At 45.1% G+C, this 23,600-nt stretch overlaps 1 protein-coding gene across 1 annotated transcript; it reads right to left on the bottom strand.

The window, feature by feature from the left end:
* Positions 1–251: 251 nt before the first annotated feature.
* On the bottom strand, positions 252–22,805 carry Glo1 (glyoxalase I). The gene is made up of 6 exons (XM_036168505.1): positions 22,616–22,805; positions 12,279–12,361; positions 7,742–7,882; positions 6,406–6,473; positions 4,433–4,522; positions 252–1,599 (listed from the first exon to the last, which is right to left on the bottom strand). The coding sequence occupies exons 1-6, from the start codon at positions 22,697–22,699 to the stop codon at positions 1,511–1,513; spliced, it is 555 nt and encodes a 184-aa protein (XP_036024398.1). The 5' UTR covers positions 22,700–22,805; the 3' UTR covers positions 252–1,510.
* Positions 22,806–23,600: the final 795 nt, after the last annotated feature.

The raw sequence follows: 23,600 nt of genomic DNA, 5'->3' as shown, positions 1-23,600 counted from the left end.
CCAGGCTGGCCTAGAACTCACAGAGATTCATCTGCTTCTGCCTCTCGAGTGCTGGGATTAAAGGTGTGAGTAGCCACTCTGTGGCTAGTTCTGTATTTTCTTTCCTACACTTCATCAGCCATAGGAACTACCTGGCTTACAGTCTACACAGAATCATGCATATCCTTGGGTCAGCATGCAGGTTCAGCATGCATTTATGAGACTTTCTCTTCAAAGCTAGCCTTTTATAAGAAAGAATTTGCTACACAGAATTTTACATATTAAACAGCGTTAAAGTTTTATTTCAGTCTATGATTTGTTGAAACTGTCCACATTAATCCATTTCATCCCAAAAAGAAACAAAGCTTCTAGAGATGTAACCCTTGACATCACCCATCCAGACGGCTTCTACTACAGTCTGCAGAAAACTTCAATGTAGTTTGACCTCAAATTGGGTTTTATCCTCCAGACCAAAAGTTTTCAAAATTGCCTTAGAAATCCACCACCAGTCACTCAGCAGGGTAGACCACTGAGCTAATTCCTGATATCTGAGTTCCCACTGGAAATAATTTATCCTAAGTGAATTCATAGGCCCCTGGAGTGGGGAAGACTCATGGGAGCCTCCCTCACCCAGAATGTCCCCTGGAACAGCCTTGTGCTATAGACTTCTATGCTTCTTTCACTGTGGTAGTCAGGCCTGAGAGCAAAGGGCACAAAGCCAAGCTCACCGCAGGCCTCAGAGCAGAAGACTAACACAGGAGGTCCAGCGAGGCATCAGGCAGATACTAAAAGGATGACCCAATCAGGTTAGTCTCTATGACCAGCCGCTTGCTTTCTCACATGGTGGTTGTAGTATTCATTCTCATAAAGTGTGCTGCAGCCTAGCCCACTGTCTAAGTACCTAGTAATATTACTCCTCCTTCTCCACACTCCCACAGAGGAAAGTTAGTCCTTGAACTTTCAAAGTACTATATATATATAAAAATTAGTATTTCTGTCAGTTTCCTAGCCAGCGTGATTCAGAATTGCTCTCAAGAGTGCCTTCTCTTTTGTAAAATAAACACTATGCTGTTTGAAGTACATATGAAGTTTCATTTCTGTTCAGTGTTCTTTACTTTCCATTATGAAAAGTTATTTCTGAGGAACTGAAACCCCAGAAGGTAAGAAAAAGAAACATTTAAAACAAAAATTTTAATGATGAATCAAAACCAGACTTGAGTAATACTTAAGAGAGACAGGATAGCAAATGTAGTCTCTGAAGGGAATCGTTCTAATTATTATCTAAAAAGCAAAGTCACATAACTTTGTCAAAGTCATAAGACAAACTGGCACTTGAAAATTAGGTTGACTAAACAGAGGAGGGAGGGTTTTTAAAAAGCCACTGAAACAGGACAATGAAAAGGATTTCAGAACGACTTGAACTGGAGCGAAGATCCATCGGCTCTCGATGCTTCTGGTGCCTTAGCATCTTGTATCACGCTGTTTCTTGTCCCCACCGTCACCGACACCTCAAAGGAGCATTCTCACAGAACTAAATAATCTTTGCTATTTTGTTAGGATTCAGAATTTCAATCCAGTAGCCGTCAGGATCTTGAATGAATGCCAGACCTTTCATTTTACCTGTATAATGAAAACTTCATTACTAGAAAGGAACATTAAAAATCAAACACATTTCCATTACAATTTTAATTTGCATTTGAATGAGGCACATGGTTGACAGATTTCATTCTAACAAAGTTTGTGTTACAATGGTAGCATGGTGATCCTAATATGACCTTTCAGAAGGAGCCGATCACAGCCCTGCTAAGCCTCAGGTCCTTGCCTCTCTTTGAGGTTACCCTATCACCATCACAGAAATTATTTAAGAAGGAAAAGAAGATAGAGGTATGCTCAAGGGAACAGGTGATGTGGCCTCTTCACACAACCAAGACACCAGAGGCTTGGGTCATGTAAACCCTATTAAACACTACACTAGGCAACCCAAGCCCTGTCAGTCAGGCTGTGACTCCTGGGATTGTAACCAGGATGGAGCGGTTGACTTAGCTGTAGAAATGTGGCCTGAGAGATTGATTTATTTGGGGACTAAGATGCTGAACTCTGATATCAGATTCTTGTGTCTGCTTCCTGACCCCAAGGTCAAGGAATACAAATAAGGGTGAGAAAGAGGAGGCGAAACACAGCTAAGCAGTCTCCAGGGTGGTGGCTGGGAGGGATGGGTGAGGACGGAGGTGACTGTTGGAACCTGATCCACACAAAGGTAGCTTGGAGTCAGAACACAAGTTCTGAACGTGTGGCTGTGGGAGAATTAACAGGATGTTTCTCCTGCCTCCCCGTGGCAAACAACAGCCCCCCTTGCACTTGGGAGGGGCTCCACCACTGATTCCCAGATGTCCTCAAGAGTGAAGGGCGACAGAGAGCTTGTTTAATGAGGGAGCTAGGAAGAATAAGCCAGCTGGCCTTCCTTACTGCCCCTACCACGTCCAGGCCCAAGTACAGCGACCTCAGGTGTGTCTTCCTACTCACACTGCTTTGCCCTGAGGGGGGAAAGCCTCAGAGCTGAACTCAGCCCAGGGCTCATCCAGCTGTCTTCCTGAGATCACAGGGATCCTTAGGGATGATTCTCTTCTGCCAGTCATGTGGCCTGGTGGATTACAACAGCTTATGGTTGTTGGAAAAAATAGCTCAGAGGCCAAACTACCATAATCCAGGAACTTAATTCTATGGATTATAGATTTGAATTCAACATGAAATATTAGAACAATGGACAAAGGGCTATTAAAGCGTGTAAAAGTGATGAACACTATGAAGTATTGCCAATGTGAATTAAGACAGGAAATGTTAGGGAGCCCAGGAACGAAAGCACAAAGACTCCCACAGAGGGCGGGGCTGACAGGAAGTAGCTAAAGCATTTGCTGTGCAAGCATGAGGACTGGAGTCTGGATTCCCAGAACCCTCCCAAGAAGGTGGCAGGTGGGCGAGCCTGGTGGCTACTTGTTATCCCAGTGTGAGGGAGGTGAGACTGGGATCTCCAGGGAGCTCAGGCTTCAGTAAGAGGCCCTGCCTTATTAAATAAAGTGGAGAGTACTCAAGGAAGATGCCCACTGTCAACTGAGGCCTACAAACACGCATACACACCACACACAGAAAATACAAAGAAAAAAGAAATGGAAAAATCAGAATAGATACATGTGAGGGGAAAAGTAATCGGTAAACCAAAAAGCTCCCAGAAAAAAACAAAACAAAACAGCAATATAAAGTACAAAGACACTGAGCAGGTATTTCAAGTGTATGCAGAATGACAATTAAGTAGTGTTTTCAAGAGCGAAGGAAAATGAAAATGATTCTCAGCAGAACTCATCCATTTGTGCCTAGTTCTCATGTAGCCGTCAGAGGTCTAACCTCACAAAACCTCAGGACATAGTCCTAGTTGAGGTGCTAAGACGGAAAATCCAAAAGATGCTTCAAGAGAGAAATGGAGTGAAGATGCTCAGAATACTGGACTATAGTATCTTTGAAACAATGTGAAGGCCAAAGAAAAAGAAACGACAAATCCATAACCCGGTCCAGGTGCCGGCAGTGGCGGATGTGAGCAGAGAGGAAAGCTGTTTACTTGTTGAGGAGAGCCTGTAGTAAATGTTTTACTTGGAACAATTTTATTGAAATGTTTCATTTATTTTTCTCTGGGTTTTTGTTATGTGTTGTTTGGTTGGTTTTATTTTTTGTTTGTTTGGTTGGTTGGTTGGTTTTTGGTGCTAGGAATTGAACCCAGGACCCAGTGCATGCTAGGCAAGGACTCTACCAATGAACTCTTAAGTGCTTAAGCTCATGAAATGTCTTAACTGTGGTGGCACACTGTAATGTCTGTACTAGGGAGGCTGAAGCAAGAGGACCACAAGTTCATGAGCAGCCTGGGCTACATGGCAAGAACCTATTTCCAAAGTTAAAACTTAATTTTAAAAAAATTAAGGAGGTAAGAAAAGATCTAAGTGCAATAAAAATTATACATATAAATCCAGCAGAATTCAGATATATGCTATCTCAAGACAAATACCCAAGCATAAGCATATACAATTGTATAAAAGAATGAAAAATATCAGTTATTCACTAAAGTAAGCAGGCAAAGTTATATTAACAACAAAATACATTTCAGAGAATTCACTTAGCAGCAACTACCCACAGCCTGAAATCCTGACAGCTGGAAGCCAACGAAGCAAGTGGCAGGGCTAGGAAAGGGGAGGCGAGTTTTCCGTGCTCCCCAGAGCCTGTGCCAGTCCCTGTGAAGCCACACTATCTATCCACTCTTCCAGGTCTCTTAAGAGAGCCAGGTATTCTCTCAGCTAGGGCTGCTGAAAGGAGCTTCCTGTTACTTGCATCCAATCAGCATGACCCAACAGCCACTCAGACACATTAACCAATCACAGCTAGGCACATGGTGAACATCAGGCTGACTCACCATCGTCGGGTTTCTTCACAAACTTGACTCCCAGTTCTTCAAATCTTTTGCAGGCACTGTAGACATCAGGAACGGCAATCCCAATGTGACCTTTGGTGATACCATCCCACCAAAAAAAACAACCAAAAAACAAAACAAAAACAAAGCACAGGAAGAAATTATTACAAGAGTACACCCAAGTGCCACAAATGGCTTCCAAAACTTACTTCAAAACACAGGCCCATGAAGACAGTTAAATAGGTTCAAAATCTATGTATTAAAGGACCAGGAGCTGTCTGACGAGCTAGTTATAGTCAAATTGCTATAGTTATAGTCAAAGTTGCTCTGAATTGTTGTTTTAAAGAAACCAATACTGACTAATGCATAGCTCAGTCTGTTTAGAATAATCTAAACCCAAGGGTTATCATTTAACAGGTTGCTGACATTCACCTCATTACCCAACTGAAGCTTTTACTCTGCCATCCTGACAAGACACATTATTTCTATATTTATTTATTTTACTGTATGAGTAATAAGTAGTTTACCTACATGTATGTATATGCACTATGTGTGTATCTGATACCCAGTGAGGTCAAAAGAAGGCATCAGATCTCCTGGAACTGAAATTACTGACGGCTGTAAACCACAATATGGGTGCTGGGAACCAAGTCCAGGTCCTCTACAAGAACAAGTGTTCTTCTAGTGGAAGCCCATGAACTGTGGACTGGTGGCTGTGGAGCCCCCATGGGACTGGACTAGGCCCTCTGGATATGGAAGACGGCTATTTGGCTTGAACCATTTGCGGGGCACCCAAGCAGGGAGATCGGGATCTGTCCCTGGTCTATAGGCAGGCTTCTGGAACCCGGTGCCTGTGGTGTGACACCTTGCACAGCCTTGGTGCAGTGGGAAGGGGCTTGGACCTGCCTAGGCTCAGTGTACTGGGCTCTGCTGACTCCCTATGGAGACCTCGATTTGGGGGATGTGGGGATGCAGGGTGGCTTGGGAAGGAGGGATGGGGGATGGGAAGAAGGAGGAGGGAGGATCTGTGGATAGCATGTGGAGTAAAAAATTTCTTAATAAAGAAAAATGAAAAAAAAAACACAAAACATGTGTTCTTAACCACTGTACCATCTCTTCAGCCACTTGACAAGACATTACCAGAAAATGGGATTATTATTAGCTGTAGTACAAATCTTAAAAGGTCTTATTAATAAAATAAAACCCAGAGCCAGGTATTGGGGTGAACACTGAAAGATCAGAAAAGCAAACAGGCCACAGCTACCTCACCTTACCAATTCCTCAGTTGATCCTGTTTCCTCAAACTGGAAGCCTCTGTGTCCTCATCCAAATGGGTCTCAACTGAACTGCTATTCAAAAGCCTAAAAGCCTAACCAGGCTAGTTCCTGGTTTTCTGCCATCACTTCCTGGGATTAAAGGTGTATGTCACCATGCCTGGCTGTTTCCAGTGTGGCTTTGAACTCACAGAGATCCAGACAGATCTCTGCCTTTGGAATGCTAGGATTAAAGGCATGTACTACCACTGCCTAACCTCTATGTTTAATATAGTGGCTGTTCTGGCCTCTGACCCCAGATAAATTTATTAGGGTGCATGATATATTGGGGAACACAATATCACCACAATTACTAACCACAGTTATCACTGTTTTTAATTGAACACTCTCCTAGAGGGATGGAGGGACAGCTTAGTGGTAGAATGCTTGTGTGTGCAAGGCTGTGGACTCTATCCCTAGCTCTACAATATTACGTGACTTTACAGTATAATATTATGAAAAAGCAAACACAATGTTTGGACTAATACTGAAATTAGATAGCCGCTAAATAAGATTTGCAGGAAATCAAAATAGCCATATCCCTAATAAATTAGTTATACTTGAAAATTAGGTGATTCATGACTTAGGTTTACTGTACCATAAATATGCATAGCATGTAAAATCACACACATCCACAAACATCATACAGTGTGGCAAACATACCGAATCCCCGAGGATCTGAGTTGCTGTTGTGATAACTCTGGGTCTCATCATCCTCGGTGCCCCAGTTGCTACAGAAGAAAGGAAAACCCCTGTGATGGTGGGTCTTAGAACCAACCTAGTAGACACATCTCAGGGTGTGTCCTTGAGTGAATTTCCAGAGAGAAGACCCATTGTCAACATGGGTAACACCTTCCATCTGTCCTGCATCTATCTCTGCTGATGACAGTCTCCAGCTCGCTGGCCGCCTAGGGACCTCCAAGGCCTTCCACAGCAGCTTAGGACTGCTGAGGCCTCCAGCTTTGTGGATGGAGCAGCCGTGGGCTCTCTGCTTCTCTGGTGTTCAGACAGCCATTGTTGGGACTACCCAACCCCTACCGTGTAAGCCAATCTAATAACTCTCCTTTGCTCTCTACCTTCTATTGGTTCTGTTCTTCTAGAGAAAGAGCCTTGCCTAAGATAATAACTTACAGTTCTGACCTTAGAGGAGCCTATGAAAGGGAATCTCTCTGAAGGCCTACTCTGTATGCATGTGGCTTTACTATAACTATTGAATTTCCACCTGTAGAAAGGGCAAGCTGGCAAAGAAGATCCTAACTAGGTTAAGAAGACAGTCAAACCCAGGTACCCCAATAAGAGCAAGAATAAAAATGGCAGCAACTATCTGCACTAAGTACTAGACACATTATCGAGCAAGCATCCAAACAGCTCCGTGGACTAGATTCGAACATTTCCATTTTAGAGCAGAGATGGCCACTTAAGCAAGTCTTTCTGAATCAAGGGATACATGCTAACACAGAAAGGGATGGAGAATTCTTTAATTCTGTACTTTTAAATGCTGAGGCTATAAAACATGTGCTAAAATTTGAATGTTAATTATTACAAAATGACGTGCTAGATCTTTAAAAGGAGCATATGCTATAAAATGTCTGGATCAAAAGAATATCAAAATAATAAAAGGACAAAAATATGAATATTAGAAGATTTGAGAAGAATCTAAGTAATAAAATTAATAATCTATAGTTTGGTAAATATCTTGCCACTTCAGGATCTTATATTCTCTGAAACAAAAATGTTCCCTCTGTGCTCATAAGAATAACATCGAGACCCAAATAGCCACACTTCAAAAAATATTAAAAATTGATTTATGGGTTTGGGGATTTAGCTCAGTGGTAGAGCTCTTGCCTAGCAAGCACAAGGCCCTGGGTTCGGTCCTCAACTCTGGAAAAAATAAATAAATTTTAAAAAAAATTGATTTAGGTTCATAAGCACAAAAAAGGATTCTTTAACTACCTTATGAAAAATGAGGATCTATAAAGAGACAAGAAAGCATACTCACTGTGTCAACTCAAGTGTAGCTTTTCTGGAAAACATCCATGCTGTTCTTTCATCCTTATCTTTAGGGATATCATTCTTATCCTCGTAAGCCAAGAAGTAGAGGGAAAATTTCATGGAAGGAAAATCAAACTTCTGGAGTAGCCTGAAATTAAAAGATAATCATTTACAATAGCAAAAGTTGATAATAAACACAACATAATTCTTATGGTCCACTTGGAATATGAACTATATATAATTGTCAAAAATAAGTGGGGAAAAAAGATGTCATTTATAGTTCCATCTATAAAGTGCTTGCCATAGGAGCATAAAGACCTGCGTCTGGTCCCCAGCACACCTATGTAAAAAGCCAGGCATGATGGTGTGTGCTGGCAATAGCCGCCCTGGGAAATCAGAGACAGGCACACCCCAGGGGCCTGCTGATCAGCAAGCTCAGTAGGTACCCTGTCCCAAAAACTAGTCAGTTCTGGAGAAACAGCACCCAAAGTTGACCTCTGGCTTTATACATGGTATGTCCCCTTGAGTACACACACACACACACACACACACACACACACCGTTCTGAGAGCCAAGGAGGCATTGAGTTAAAGTGTCACGTGGATCAAGTCTTGAATGAATGGGTATTGTTGACATGAGCATGGCCATGTTAAGGACCAATGCTCAGACCCATGGGAAGAGAAGAGCTCCCCAGCACACCCCTAGGCTCAGAAGGATGGCAAAGCCTTCCTGTAGGCCAAGTATGTGCAACAGCTGGCATCTGCAGCTTGCTCTTCGGGATGATTACTGGCCGAGACTGCTGCCTACAGACACCTCCTACCGAGACTAGACTAGCCCTCCCTTGTAGTGACAGAAGAAGCACACTGCGGTTCCAGGTTCTTGCCGTGGCTGGTACCACTCCATCAGAGTGCTCAGACCATCTGATCCCCGCTTCCCTGCGCCCACATAGCTGTCTCTTTAATGTCTGTTTTCCCTTCACTCCTTCAGTACCCCAGGCAGGGTTCTAATGCCAAGCCGTGAGGGGCAAGGTTCTGTAATTCCTCAAGTCTTTCTCTCTCTCTTTTCATTGTTTTGTGAGATATGCTCTTACTGTGTAGCCAAGGATAGCCTGAACTCATTAGATAGCACCAATTCGTCCACCCCCTGCTTCAGCTTCCCAAGTGCTCAGCTTCCAAGGATGACTTAGCACAATCATCTCTCAAGTATTCCAATTTAGTGAGATTTAGCTAGGATGACAGTGCTTGTTTAGAAACAGGGAAAGATATTTCGGGCTTTTGTTTTCAGTGAACAATCCTTTTCCCTATCATTCTGTCAGTTAAACGCATCTACTGAGTTCTTCGGAAAGTGCCAGGAAAGGAAATTGAGCATAGGTGTCAGGAGAGAGGGCAGATCAATATTACAGATGTGAATGTCAACAACAGGAGGGTTAAAGTCTCAAAGACTGCAGAAAGGGGAACCAGGATTAGGACTGCAGAAAGGTCACGGGACATGGAAAGGTCGTGCAGGAGCAGCTTCCACGTGGCAAACAAGGGAGCGGAGGGCAAGAGCCAGTCTCCAGAGACTTCATTAAGTTTGATGACTGTAGGTGGAAGGGAGAGTCGAGGGACAAGGAGAGACTTGATAGGAAGGGCGAAGGAGTCCCGAGGTTCTAAGAAAGTTAAGTTACAGTTTACCAAACGGAAGATCACAGGCAAGCAGAGCAATACACATAATACCACCTTTTCAGATCACTGAGGATTGATTATGCTCAAAGATGACCCTGTTCATAATCAATAGCAAGTGCTTGAAGCCTAGCAAAATGTCTTTGTGTGTGTGTGTGTGTGTGTGTGTGTGTGTGTGTGTGTGTGTGTACATGGGTACATGTATAGGGAGTGTGCGTGTACATGTAGAGGTTAAGAGGTTGACACAGGGTATCCTCAACTGCTCTCCACTGTCTTTCACTCACCCTCGACCCCAGAGACAGTATCAGTAAGTGACCCTAGCTGGTCTGGAATTGCTAAGTAGGCTAAGCTAGCCTCAACTCAGAGATTCACCTGCCTCTGCCTCCTGAGTGCAAGGACAGTCTTAGAATCTTTGTCTCTCCAGCAACAGGACTACAGGTGCATATCACCACACCCAGCACCTTTACATGGGTTCTGGCAGATTGAAATCCCCATGCTGTCATGGCAAGCGCTTTATCAGCTGAGCCATTCCCCTGCACCCAAAGCCAAGTTTCCAGAGTCTGCTCCAATATTTTACCTATTTATCCCTGTTATCAATATGTCTGGATCACTACATTTAGGCACTGATTAACCACAAATAAATTTACTGCACAAAGGGATCAAACAGCTCAAATAGAACCATCTGGAAAACTATCTCTGCCCCTACTAACATGACTGTTATAGTGATATTTTATTTATACTGATATGTGATTTTATTTGTATATTAATAAAGTTGCCTTGATGTCAGGGCAAGCCATAGCAGAAGCTGGGTGGAGGCAGTGCACGCCTTTAATCCCAGCACTTGGCAGAGCTAGGCAGGATCTCTGTGTGTTCAAGGATACAGCCAGCATGGCGACACACGCCATTAATCTCAATACCAACCATAGAAGACCTGGAGGTCTGTACAGACAGGCAGTGATGAGGAGGTCATGTGGCTGGGTTTACAACCAATGAGAAGGCAAAACAGAAAGTCTATATAAAAGACAGGACACAGGAAGTAGCTCGCTTGAGGAGGGGAAAGACAGAGCAGCAGTGAAGGGTAAGGTTTTCAGCTCTCAGCTATTGCTCTGACCTCTTGGCTTTTAACTCTGTAATTGGCTCTGTGTTTCTTATTTAACAAGACGGTTACGTCTACATTTGGCGCCCAACGTGGCAAGAATTCATTAAAAAACCGCAGTAGCTACTGCAGACTGTACTGGCCTTAATGGCCAATCAGATGGAAACCAAAGCAAAGGAAGCCACTTGCTTTCTGCAGAATGAGTGAATCAGGTTAGGGTCAAGTTGCACTCAGTCTGAGAGCTCTTTGAAAACAAAGGTCAGCAGTGGAGTCAACTGCATATGGACTCAACTCTGCCAAGTGTGAGGTCTGAGCCCAGAAACTTCTATCTTCAAGTGTAAAAGGAGGACATAAGGGGTTGGGGATTTAGCTCAGTGGTAGAGTGCTTGCCTAGCAAGCACAAGGCCCTGAGTTCAATCCTCAGCTCCACCAAAAAAAAAAAAAAAAAAAAGGAGGCCATAAGCTATCTGAAAGGTCTGTGGAAAGGCACAAGGATAGCAAGGTTGGTGCCTGGCGATGGCATGTGTCCGGCGGATTTGCTTTTACTCTGTCCTAAAATATGCTACACACACATGGAAAGCCACCTTTTCTGGAAAGGATCACAACATTTTTTTTTTTTCCTGTTTTTTCTTTTTCTGGAGCTGAGGACCAAACCCAGGGCCTGACGCTTGCTAGGTAAGTGCTCTACCACTGAGCTAAATCCCCAACCCCTTGGATCACAACAATTTAAGAGCAGTTTAGAGAGAGGGACCCAGGGAAGGAGCTATTCCTCTTTGTTCTATATTTTTTTCAGAACTGGCCGCATTTTCTAAGCATACATAATAGAGAGCTATTACTTGGGCTGTTCTCTCAAAATTTGTGGAAGTAAATGAAAGGCATTAAATTAAAGATCACTTCATTTAATTATGTATGTCATCAAAAACCTCATGCTATGAGGAAACGAACCAAGGAAAGTCAAATCATCAGTTATACCCCAGTAAAGCCGATGGAAAAGATAAGTCAGCACACCAAATATTCAAAGGGTTACAAACCCCCGTGGCTACTACCCCTTTATCAAGAGAGAATGCAGCCTATAAAAATGGAATAGGGGGCTGGAGAGATAGCTCAGCAATTAAGAGCCCTGACTGCTCTTCCAGAGGTCCTGAGTTCAATTCCCAGCAACCACATGGTGGCTCACAACCATCCATAGTGAAATCCGGCACCCTCTTCTGGTCTGCAGGCATACATACAAGCAGAACACTGTATGCATAATAAATAAATAAATCTTAAAAAAAAAAATGGGGAGTTGGGGATTTAGCTCAGTGGTAGAGCGCTTGCCTAGCAAGCGCAAGGCCCTGGGTTCGGTCCTCGGCTCCAGAAAAAAAAAAAAAAAAAAGGAATGGAGGCCGATTTTAAGTAAATCCATTCATTTTCTAAATCCTGTGTCCTGACATTCAAGACTTCAGAAGCAAACGGGGTAAAAGCAGTCTGAGCATCAAGGGCCTGAACACATGCTGGCTTAGCTGGCCAGTTCTAGGCAGAAGGGACTATGAAGAAAATGAAAGCCTTGTGCCTGGTACAAACAGAGCCTAACCAGAGTGCTGTCTGCTCAGGCCTCCTCGCAGGCTCCACAACCGAAGACCTTCTGCTAATTTTTAACGTGTATTTATTCCTGAGAGGGAGGGACATATGCCCTGGCACTGGTATGGAGGTTAGGGACCACTTTGGGGGCGCCAGTTCTCTCCGACCACTGAGCCATCTTCTCTAATGCTGTGGTTTTCAACATTAAGGCAGGAAGAAATACTTACGTCATTCCAAGAACCCTAGTATAAAAATCCAAGGACTTCTTAGGATCCTTAATCCTCAGCATCGTCTGCTGCAACAGGAAGTCCTAAGGAGAAACAACAGTGTGTGTTAAGTATCTTTACCTTTCAACACAGCAACTTTCACTATGCTTCCGGTAACAGCCCAGCAAACAGAAAACAAGAAAGGAAACCCCATCTGCAGCCTCAACAGTAGCTTCCTCAGACAGTTCCCACACCTATGGCTCCACTCCCAAGCTCTCTGCCCAGCGTTGTCCAGTTGCAGGCTTCTGGGTGGGGCAGCTGAGAACCAGTGATTTTCGGTTCCAGGAATGCCCTTCGACTAGAGTGACTTGAAAACCTGGCTTTCTTAGTCACTAGGCTGGTCGGGACCTCTGTGGTTGTTGGGTCAGGTTCTGGGTTCCTGAGACAGTAGCTCATATGGCCCACACTGCCCTCAAACTTGCTGCGTCACCAACTGGCCCTAGACTGGCCTTCCAGCTGTCACACACAAGTCCTGAGGTGACGGACGAGAGCCACCAGCACTCGCTTTAGTGAGACAATTATAAAGTGACTGGCTCCCACCTGCCCCCTCACCCCCAGGGGCAGAAAACAATGTTTTTTGCTGGCACTTCGCCACTCCATGGGACTTCCGGTGACTACCTTCCAAACAAACTACTAACAAGTGCATCCCTTCTGTAGCTTGATTTTGTGCAACCAAAACTACAATTTTATTTGGCAAAACAAAGCACCCATCCTCTATAATCTACCCCCGCCTCCCCTCCCCAGGTCTCATGTAGCCTGGAACTCACTAAGCAAATCTGAGATAGCCTTACACTCACAGAGATCAGCCTGACTCTTCTCCCCAAGTGCCAAGATTAAATGTGTGAGCTACCATGTCTGGCTCTAAAATTAGACACACACAGACACACAGACACACAGACACACACAGACACACACACACACACACACACACATTTTTGTTTTCTTCAAGACAGGGTCTCTCTGTGTAGACCTGGTTGTCCTGAAACTCAGTATGTAGACCAGGCTGGCCTTGAACTCAGAGATCCACCTGCCTCCATAATATTTTTTGATGAATGTATAAATACCCTGGCTGAACTATTTAGTAAGAAAAGACCCCATCCCAGAACTTGATGGCCTGAATCAGCTGGCCCCTCCCCACTATGCTTTTCAAGAACTCTTTTAAAACTAGTCAATGGGGAAAGACTGTGAGGTCAGCCCCCAGGCGATGGGGAAGACAGTCACCAACTGACTTTGTATAAAAACCAAGTGCATGTCCTGCCCCAGGGTGCTTGCTGGTCCTAGGGCTCTGGCACACACTTCTCGCAGAAAGAAATTGCCTTGAGACGCTCCTCTCACTTTAACCCTTTGTGCCACCCTGAGGTTCTTTGTAACCATGTTAACCATCAAGCTCTTACAAAGGCTCCTAGAGAACCGAGAAGCGAAAAAGGTAGTGTCTTAACACCTTTGTGAAACCCTTTGATTTCCACGGAAAACAAAAGGGTTAACTGAAAAAAGGGTAGACAACGCATAAATTCATAGGGTTAAAGTTACTAGTAACACTTCAGTTAGGAGTTGATTTCTTTAGGCACAGTAACTATCTTATATTTTGAGTCAAGGTTGTCTGTAGTCCAGGCTGGCCTTGAATTCACTATGTAGCCAAGGGTGACTGACCTTGATCTGCTGATACCCCTTGTTATTTATTAAGTGGCAATGCCATGCAAATGCTTAGGTTACATGACCACACTGTGATCACGCAGTGCACGGATCACGAAAGGCAGAAGGCCCTAGGATGACTAAGCATCTTGCCTGGCTACTGAACAGCGCGGTCACGTAGCTGGGGGACTGGCTAGGCCTTTTAAGGCTCCTGACTCCACCTCCCGAGTGCTGGGATTACAAGTGTCCACCACCTTGCCCAGTTCTATGAGTCAAACCCCAGGCCTCCTTTGAGCTACGCCCCCCCCCGCTTCCCCCCCCCCCCCCCCCCCGCCTGATAATAATAGTATGAGGTATTTATATGTGCAAACATAATCTCCATTTTAAAAATGAGAAGCCAACACTGAGCAATGACATTAATTATCTAATTCTCGTAAATTCAGGTTTTCTTTTTACCACAGCCACCTCTTACCCTAATCAGTGCTACTCGGCTGCACTTGTGGACTTAACACAACAGGCCTGAAAACTCTGATCACTTTCTGCAGCTTTCATAGTTAATGCTGTGAAAAACAAGAACAGCATCACCACAGAATCACCACGAGGCAAGCCTCTGGGCACATCTGTAAGGGATTATTTAGATTAGGTTAGCCTCCAGGCATGTAGGAGGGATTTGGGGATTTTCTTTTTCTTTCTTTCCTTTTTTTTTTTTTTTTTTTCTTGGTTTTTTTTGAGACAGGGTTTCGTTGGCTGTCCTGGAACTTGTAGACCAGGCTAGCTTCGAACTTGGAGATCTACCTGCCCCTGCCTCCAAAATGCTAGGATTAAAAGAGTGCCCCACCACTTGCCCAGCTTTTTTTGGTCTTGTTTTGGTTCAGTTTTTTTTTCCCCTAGAGCTGAAGATCAAACTCAGGGCCTTAAGTGCTCTTACATGGAGCTAAATCTTGAGTAGATTAATCAAAGTGGGACCTCACACCATAAACATAGGTGGGACCACTCCATGGGCTTGGGTCCCGAAGTGCACAAAAAAGAAAGCTACCTAAGCACAAACATCCCTCATTCTCTGATTCCTGTCTGTGGCTGTCATGTGACCAGCCACCTCCAGCTCCTGCCATCATGATCTCCCCACCTTTAGGAAGTGTAACTTGAACTGCAAGCTGAAATAAGCCCTGTCCCCCAAGTTGCCTTGGTCAGGGTATTTTATCACAGCAATGAGAAAAGTAATGACTGTGTAATAATCCCTTTATACACTGTGAAGATTTGTTGCTGTGATTGCTTTAATAAAGAAAGCCAGCCAGGCGGTGGTGGTGCACGCCTGTAATCCCAGCACTCGGGAGGCAGAGGCAGGTGGATCTCTGTGAGTTCAAGGCCAGCCTGGTCTACAAAGCTAGTCCAGAACAGGCTCCAAAGCTACAGAGAAACCGTCTCCAAAAACAAACCAAAAAAAAGCTGACTGGCCAATAGCTGAACAGAAGGTTAGCTAGAAGAGCCAGACTAGGAGAATGCTGGGAGGAAGAAGGAAGGAGCCAGGAGTTGCCAGCCAGATGCAGAGAAAGCAGGAGATGAACATACCACACTAAAAAGGTACCATCATGTGGCAGAGGGTAAATAAGGAATATGGGTTAACATAAAATGTAAGAACTAGCTAGTAACAAGCCTGAGCTATTTCCTGAGCATTTATAATTTATATTAAGCCTCTGAGTGATTATTTGAGAGCAGCTGTGGGACAGGAAAATGGTGCCTACAAGTAACGCTTTGGCCAAACAGCCTCCTCCCCCTAACTTAAACCATGTAAATACAAATACACTATTCATTGTCTATCATAACGAAGTGATCTTAAAGAGCACGTAAATTCACTGTTCAGAAGTGGTAACTGTTAGAATTCCTAGCCACTCCCCCAGCTACATGACCAAACATGTGCTGTCCAGTAGCCAGGCAAGATGCTTAGTCATCCCAGCACCTTACATACTATATAAGTCCTACATAATCTGTGCAAAGCATGATCATATAATCTATGCACATGTGTGGCATAGCTATCTTAGCCCATACGTGCATGCAAGGGGAGGGGGTGGGGAGGTGGGGGAGGAGTGCGGCGGTGGCTATAAAAGTGGGTTCTACCTATTCCTTCCCTTTCTTCCTGCACGGTCATTCCATAGGCCTATGCATACCCTTTCTATTCCCTTCCCTTAATAAACTTTTTTTTTCAAGATAGGGTTTCTCTGTGTAGTGTTGGTGTCTATCCTGGATCTTGCTCTGTAGACCAGGCTGGCCTCGAACTCACAGAGATCCGCCTGGCTCTTCCTCCCAAGTGCTGGGCTTAAAGGCGTGCGCCACTGCCACCGCCACCTGGTAATAAACTCTTATAGTGGGTTTCGTTGTGCCTCGTGGCTTCTCTCATATGGTAAACAGTGCCACTTAATAAATAACAGCAACTGCTGGGCTGGCCCAGATCTTTGGTGTCACCCAAGACACCAAGACGGAGGACCCCTGTGGAACGGAGTCTCTTAAGGGAAATGGAAACTGAACGTTCTCCACTTCTGCTGACCCCTCCTCTGAGCAGAAGACTTGCCCACAGCCTCCTGCTCTTCTAACAGCCAGAGGGCCCTCCCCCTCCCCATAAAACTTTACTTACGGCAGCCCCTTTTGCCTGTGAGAATTCCTCCCCCACCCCCACCCCACTAAAAGCACCCTATAAAACCCCAAACTCCTTTGGCGGTACTGCACTCCCTTTTCCTGGGGACAGCTGGGCAGTCCGTACCCTGAACTTTGAGCCTCAGTGAGGCTCTCCTGGTGTGTTCCTCTCATTACACCACAGAGCACCCAGGTACGAGGCAGCTGGCTCGAGGCTCCATTTTCCCGGACCTATGTTGCCTTTTCACATCCAGAGCTGCCCTCCCCTTTGACAGTCAGGTAAGAAAGATAGAGCAGCTCACTGGCCAGGCACTGACCCCCTCCCTGGTTCTGTCTTCTGAACACGGCCATAGAAACACCTACAAAGTCACTCTGGGACCCCAGTGAAATGAGACAAAACAGTCTCAGACTTTTTACAAAGCAGCAAGACCACACTCTCATGTCAGATGCTGGTCTAAGCAGAGATTAAAACAAGATGCTAAAGCTACAGCAAGCATCTCCCTCTCCCAGCGAATGTGAGCGCCTGCTGCTTCCCTATCAATTACTGCGCTTGCGTGGGGAGCCCAAGTCCACTGAGACGCTGATGATGGCCAAGTCCACTGAGATGCTCTTTCAGGCCACGCAGAGGTAATTTCAAAGGCTGTCCCTTGGCAGGCCTCATCAGAGAGTTTCTCACACTAGGCTTGGTGATTTGCCCCTGCACTATAGCCCTGGGGGGGAGGGAAGAGCTACAGACACAGAATCAGCTCTGAACAAGGTCCAGATTATTTTATCAGACACTAACTTAGGTTCTATTATAAGAGACTCTGAAGATGGAATTAACTGACCCAATGGCCTTAAAATACAGAGACTGGGGTTGGAGAGACAGCTCAGCAGTTAAGAACATGAACTGCTCTTGCAGAGGACCGTTCAGTTCCCAGCACCCCACATTGGGTAGCTCACAACTATAACTCCGGCTCCAAGGGATCTGACACCCCTTCTGGGCTCCACAAGCACCTACACTCACATGCACCTGCCCACACACCAACATACCGACACATACTTAAAGGGGAGAGAGGGGTAGGGACCGGCCTCGGTTAAGTAGGCGGGCCAGTGCAATCACAAGGGACCTTAAAAGCCTCAGAAGACAGAGGAGAGTCAGCACATGGCAGACATGATGAGGAGAGGTGTGGTTGAAGGGACATCAGGAAGAGTACACTGTGGAGGCTGGCTGAGAAACAGATCACCACCACCATTTTGGCCACTAACAACAAGCAAGGAAACTGGAGTGGTTGGCCAACCTCTGAAAGGAAAGGAGATCAGGCAACAGCCGGAGCTGGAAGGCTTCTCTGGATCCCTCCAGTAGGGAAGGAAGCCCTGCCCAGACCCTGGTTGTAAACCAGCAGCACTTGTCAGACTTCTACACAGCTGTGAGGTCATACACTTCTTTGTGTCCTTGTGTATACAGGGGCACATGTGTGTCCATGCATGCGGAGGCCAGGGGACAACTCCAGATGCTGTTAGAATCCGTCAACCTTGTTCTGGAAGGCAGAGTCCCTTGTTTGGCCTGGGGCTCCCAGAGCAGGCCTGGCTGGCTAGCCAGAGAGCTCCAGGGATCTACCTACCTCTGCCTCCTTACTGCTGAGCTTACAAACACACACCACCATGCCTCACATTTTTTCTTTTTTCTGCATTAACATGGCTCTATACTTGTGACACTGAGAGTCGTTACTTTCCTCAAGCCTGTTTCCACACCTCTGAGATGACCATCATAAGTCATAATATGCTGAGCTGATGCATAAATTCAGTAACGTATTAAAGTACTTAGCAGAATGCCTGGCCCAGGGCAAACCACTTTATTTGTCTTGCTGCTGCTGTTATAAAACAAACACAGGGGTTCCATTACACGATTGGTTTTCGTTACCAAATCTCCATTCCCCAGCCCAACCCTCTAACCTCAACTCTGGACTCCCACCTGCGGCCTAGTCACCACATCTACTTGTGCCAGAATATCAAAAGCGCCGCAGCCCAGATACAAGAGAGGATGCCCCAGCCACTCTGCCTTAGCCCAAGGGAGACCCGTGGGAAGTCTTCCTTGGTTCTCCTCTGAAGAGTCTCCCCAGTTCAGTCCTAACAACCTGAAGTGTATTCAACAGATTCTAAGCTAAGCTTTCCACTTCCTTGCCTGCTTAACCCCCTGGGAATTCTCCTTCTAGCCTTCCTAATAACCGCTGCATAGCTCAAGTCCTCCCCAGTTCCACCCGGACTGCTCTCCGCTTCTTATAGGCTTACTCAAAAGCAATTTGGAGGAGTCGGGAATTTAGCTCAGTGGTAGAGCACTTGCCTAACAAGTGCAAGGCCCTGGGTTCAGTCCTCAGCTCCAGAAAGAAAAGAAAAAAAAAAAAAAAAAGGCAATTTGGAGGGATAGTTCTAGAATCAAAATCCTAGGTTACAGAAGAAAAAAAAAGCTTCTCAACGCTTTGGGGATCAACGTCCACAAGGCCCAGTTTGTTTGCTGTACCCTTGTTCAGCATCATCTTTATCACTGCACCCTTACACTGGTTATGCCGATCCTTTTCTATGCCCAACGCCTATCACTGGAAAGAGCGTTCTCCCAACAAATAAATATGTATTTCCATTACATGCATGCAAAATACACTCGTATAACTCCAGCCTAAGGATGTGTCTCTCAGCATCAGAGCACATCTGTGCTTAGCAAGTCCAAAGTTCTGGATTCAACATACACACATATTCCAAACTCGCCAAGTAGAAATCTTTGTATGATGAGAAAAACAAATATTACAAGAGTTTTCAGTTTTTTGAGTACCCCAATGATTGCTGTGTTCCCTCCCCTCCCCCTCTACCTACATCAAATATATAGTATATGTATATATATATATTGTATATACATTGTATGTAATTACCTACTATATATATAATGTAGGTTTTATACACACACATACACAATCCTAACCTAACCTTCTTAGACATGACATTCATTCAGGCTTCTCTCCTCATGACGGGTCTCCAATCTGCCAGGCTAGCCTTCTCTACGCTCTGCTTAATGCTTTCCTTGACCCTCACAGCTGAAACACTACCCTGAGCCCTATCTTCATAGGCTAACATAACCCATTTCAGCTTATCGTACCCCCACAAAAGCTGAGTCATCTTAACGTTCCTTTTACGGGCCACAGGAGCCCTGCCAAGATGGGAGTAATTAAGGACATGAGGATTCCAATGCAGGGCTCCAGCTCCCCAACACCCTGTGCCTACAATATACCACTGGTGTGCCTTTGAAAACTCTGGATAGTTCATCTCCAATGAGAACTTGAAACTGGACTTACAATCACCCAAAGTTTGAGAGCAGCTTCACTAATTCGGGAAGATGCACCCTGAATGTGAGTGGCACCATCGTGGAGTAGGCTTTCAGACTGAATAAGAAGTAGGAAGCCAGTCAGCTACACGCACAGAATCATCTCACTCTGCGTCCAGACTGCAAATACAACATGATCAGCAACCTCACACTCCTGATGCCACAGGCCAGAGCCTCTCTTGCCCCATGTCTTCCCACCACCATGGAATGCACCTTCAAAATGTGGTCACTGCGGTGAGAAAAGCAACCAATACACTCGGGATGCTTTGTGATGCCAAGAGCCCATCCATCCCAAGTCTGTCAGAGTTGGTGTATGTTAGGTGAAGTCCTCATCTTGTTTATGCCAGAATCCACGCCCACTCAAAAGTGCCTACCATGTTCTCTGCAGTCAGTATACAATCAAGCTAAATTTCATGCATTGAAGGCTTCCCCTCGCCTTTCCCTCCATGGCAAGTTCTCCAACCACAGTTTGAGTTATCTTAGAAGCAGAGAGGGTAGAGGATGGGACACTAGGCAAGTCACTCCGTACCTGTGTCTAAGTCTCCTTATTTGTAAAATGGAGACAATCCTCCCTTCCTCACAGGGCGGTTATGAATGAATCATTCTGTTTGGTTGCCTCATCGCGTAATAATAATAAGTGTTGGAACTAGGGTAGCTTCATATAGAATATAAAATATAATTAATTCAGCTGCAGAGAATGTTATGATTAGTAAAACCTATAGGGACACTAGCATTGAAATGGAAGTGTCCTTATTTAGTTCTGTTTCCTTTTTAATGTGGTTTTGGCTGACTAGAAGTATTAAAGGTAAAAGTCATGTTGTGAGAATATGACTTTTCTAGCACACTCCACACACACCAGACATTATGTAACTCACTTTACATCTGCACATGGTATGCCCATGACCAAAAGATGCCTAATCTCAAAAGATAATTCCAAATCAAGAGAAATCTGGAGAATGTGGAATGTACATCAAGATACAAAAAAGTACACTTCATATTATTTTTAAAGATCTTCCTGGAATTTTAATATATTCATTCATTTTGTTCTTTCTTTTTTTTTTTTTTTTGGATAGTAAGGATTGAATTCAAGGCCAAACATGTTCCTGGACTCATATTGTTTGAAACAGCCTGCTACCTAAAACCCCCAGTGACCGAGGAAGTCAGCTGACACAGAACAGTGCCTAGAATCTGCTTTTGCTTTGTAAGAAATAGCCCAGCAAGAGCTGGTTGGGATGGTGCACTCCTTTAAAATGCCAGCACTTGGGAAACAGACAGTTGGATCTCCATAAGTTTGAGGCCAGCCTGGTCTACATAGCAAGTTCTGGACCAGGAAAATCGAGACTCTGTCTAAACAAACAAAGAAGAATGAAAGAAAAGGAAGAAAATTAAATGGCTAGGTAGGTAAAATTTTGAGTAATGTGTAAAACTAATTCACATGGAATGAACCAATTTATGTATATTTATGTATAAAATAACTAGGGAATGAGATGGCTCAGCGGTAAAGTCACTTGCTGCCAAGCCTAAAGACCTGAATTTGATTCCCAGGACCCACACATATGTGGATGGAAAGCTGTCCACTGACCTCCACACGTATGCCACACATATGCATGCACACACACAAAAAAATAAGTGTTAAAAAATAAATGCAAACTAAGGTATGTGTAAGTGAAAGGTGTGGGAAGATGTGTGTGTGTACTCATTCTTTCCTGCCTTAATTTTTTAGTGACTAAGATCTTTTTTAAGTACACACCTTGTGCTAGTCAAAGGCTTTGGCAATTACAGTATGTCTGACTCTCGTTGCCCTTAAGGCAAAGAACAAGCAGGGACCAAAGTCCTTCACCATCTATCTGCCCCTCCTAGCGGTCTGCATAAAGCTCACATTCAGTCTTCAAGGGATTTACAAATGATACACCAAAATGAATAGATGCAAAGGTGTTTACTGACACAGATGACTTCAAAGGACTAAATTTCTCCATCAGCCACAACGTCGAACTTTTGGCCGTGTACAGACAGTGAGGCACCACACCTGAATGAGTTTTCGCGACTGGAAGTACAGTCATGTCACGTGACAGCTTCCCCATGCCATCGCCTATATGCCGCTTACTAGGCTGTAACTGCAAAACCAAAGGGCCAGAAGAAGAGGGTCCGAGAGTCTCTTCAGATCGAAGTCCTATTACCAGCAATTTCTCCCCCAGACTCACGGTGGGCAGGATGGACAGAAGTGTGGTCTTGGGCAACAGCAAAAGCCAAGAAAGGCTTTAAATTGGAGCAACCGCGGCAGTTTGAAGGAGTGAAAGCTGGAGGCGAGGCAACTACAGAAAATGAGTGCGTCTGGAGGGACCAGTTATAGACAGGGTCCTTTAGCTATGGGAGTTCTAAAACTGCCCCCCTAAAGGGCCACGGCGTCTGACCGAGGGGCAGCTACACCCACATACATGGACTCTGACCCAGATTTGGGCTGGCTTCAAGACATCGTGAAAAAAAAAATTAATGAACATGGGGTCAGATGTTTTGAAATAACTTTCTAAAGAAAGGGATAACCCACCCCACCCCGGCCCTGCTCTGTCTCTCCCACGCCTTAAGTCGGCGGACCTGCAACTAGATAAGGTTAGGATTTGGCTCAGCCTTGCCGGGCCAGAGTCCTAGGTCCGCTCCGGCCGCCAGGGAGGCAGGCCCTGTCGCCCACCTTGGTGCTGGGGTCCGGGTCGGAGCAGCAGCTGAGGGCGACCTCATCCGTGAGGCCGCTGGGCGCGGGCTGTGGCTCTGCCATGGCCGCCCTGGAGGATCGCCGACCAGTTCTGCCAACAAACCAGCGGGCCACAAGCTCCGCAAAGACCGTGCGCTGCCTTTGCACTAGGCGGAGTGACCCGCCCAGGAGCGGGCGGCCGCGACTCCCAGCCAATCGTGGTGCATATGGTTGTTGGCTTCCTGTTGATTGGATCTCAGTGAACCAGGTTGCCAATGGCGAAACTACAATTCCCAGGATGCCATTGCGCACAAAGGCGGAAACTCTTTAAAAAAAAAAAAACCCAATGTGGCGCTGAATCTGCAGTTTTGGTGTTACTCAGTGACCTGATTTTGTTTATATTTAATTGCGTTGAATAACCACCCATCCCTCAGGGCGGCAACTTCGTAGAAAACTGCAGCATGGTGGAAGTTTACTCTTTTTAGAACAGTGAAAGTTTGAACTGGGGGTTAGTCTTTTTATTTAAATTGTGTAAGAACCGGAAGTTTAGTCTCTCACTTGAATTGGCCAGGCTAATTGAAAACAATTTGAGTTCAGTTTAAAGAAGAAAAGGGGTTGGGGATTTAGCTCAGTGGTAGAGCGCTTGACTAGCTAAGCGTAAGGCCCTGGGTTCGATCCTCAGCTCCAGAAAAGCAACAACAACAACAACAAAAAACTAAGTTTAAGTATTGCTTACACTACATATTGGCCACGGGAGCTTGGGATAGTTACTGATCTTCACAGAGCCTCCTTACAGAATTGGGAATTTGTTGAGACTCGAATGAGGGGTAAGCCATAGGTTGACTACACAATACAGACAAAGCACCTGAGTTTTAATGACTCACTTCTGCACACAGAGTATGTGTGTATACGGACCTGAGGGGATGTCACATCTCAAAGTAGCTTCTAAAATGCTGTGATTGGCAAAGTGTGGTGACTCACATCT

Source organism: Onychomys torridus, chromosome 18, assembly GCF_903995425.1.
Source record: "Onychomys torridus chromosome 18, mOncTor1.1, whole genome shotgun sequence".
Classification (NCBI taxonomy): Eukaryota; Metazoa; Chordata; class Mammalia; order Rodentia; family Cricetidae; genus Onychomys; species Onychomys torridus.
This window is presented reverse-complemented; position numbering and strand designations above follow the sequence as displayed.

Coding starts and splice junctions, on each gene's coding strand:
- Glo1 (XM_036168505.1), bottom strand. CDS start 22,699: ATGGCAGAGCCACAGCCCGCGCCCAGCGGCCTCACGGATGAGGTCGCC. Junction 7,883..12,278: donor ACTAGGGTTCTTGGAATGAC/GTAAGTATTTCT, acceptor TTTTAATTTCAG/GCTACTCCAGAAGTTTGATT. Junction 6,474..7,741: donor GCTACACTTGAGTTGACACA/GTGAGTATGCTT, acceptor TTTCTTCTGTAG/CAACTGGGGCACCGAGGATG.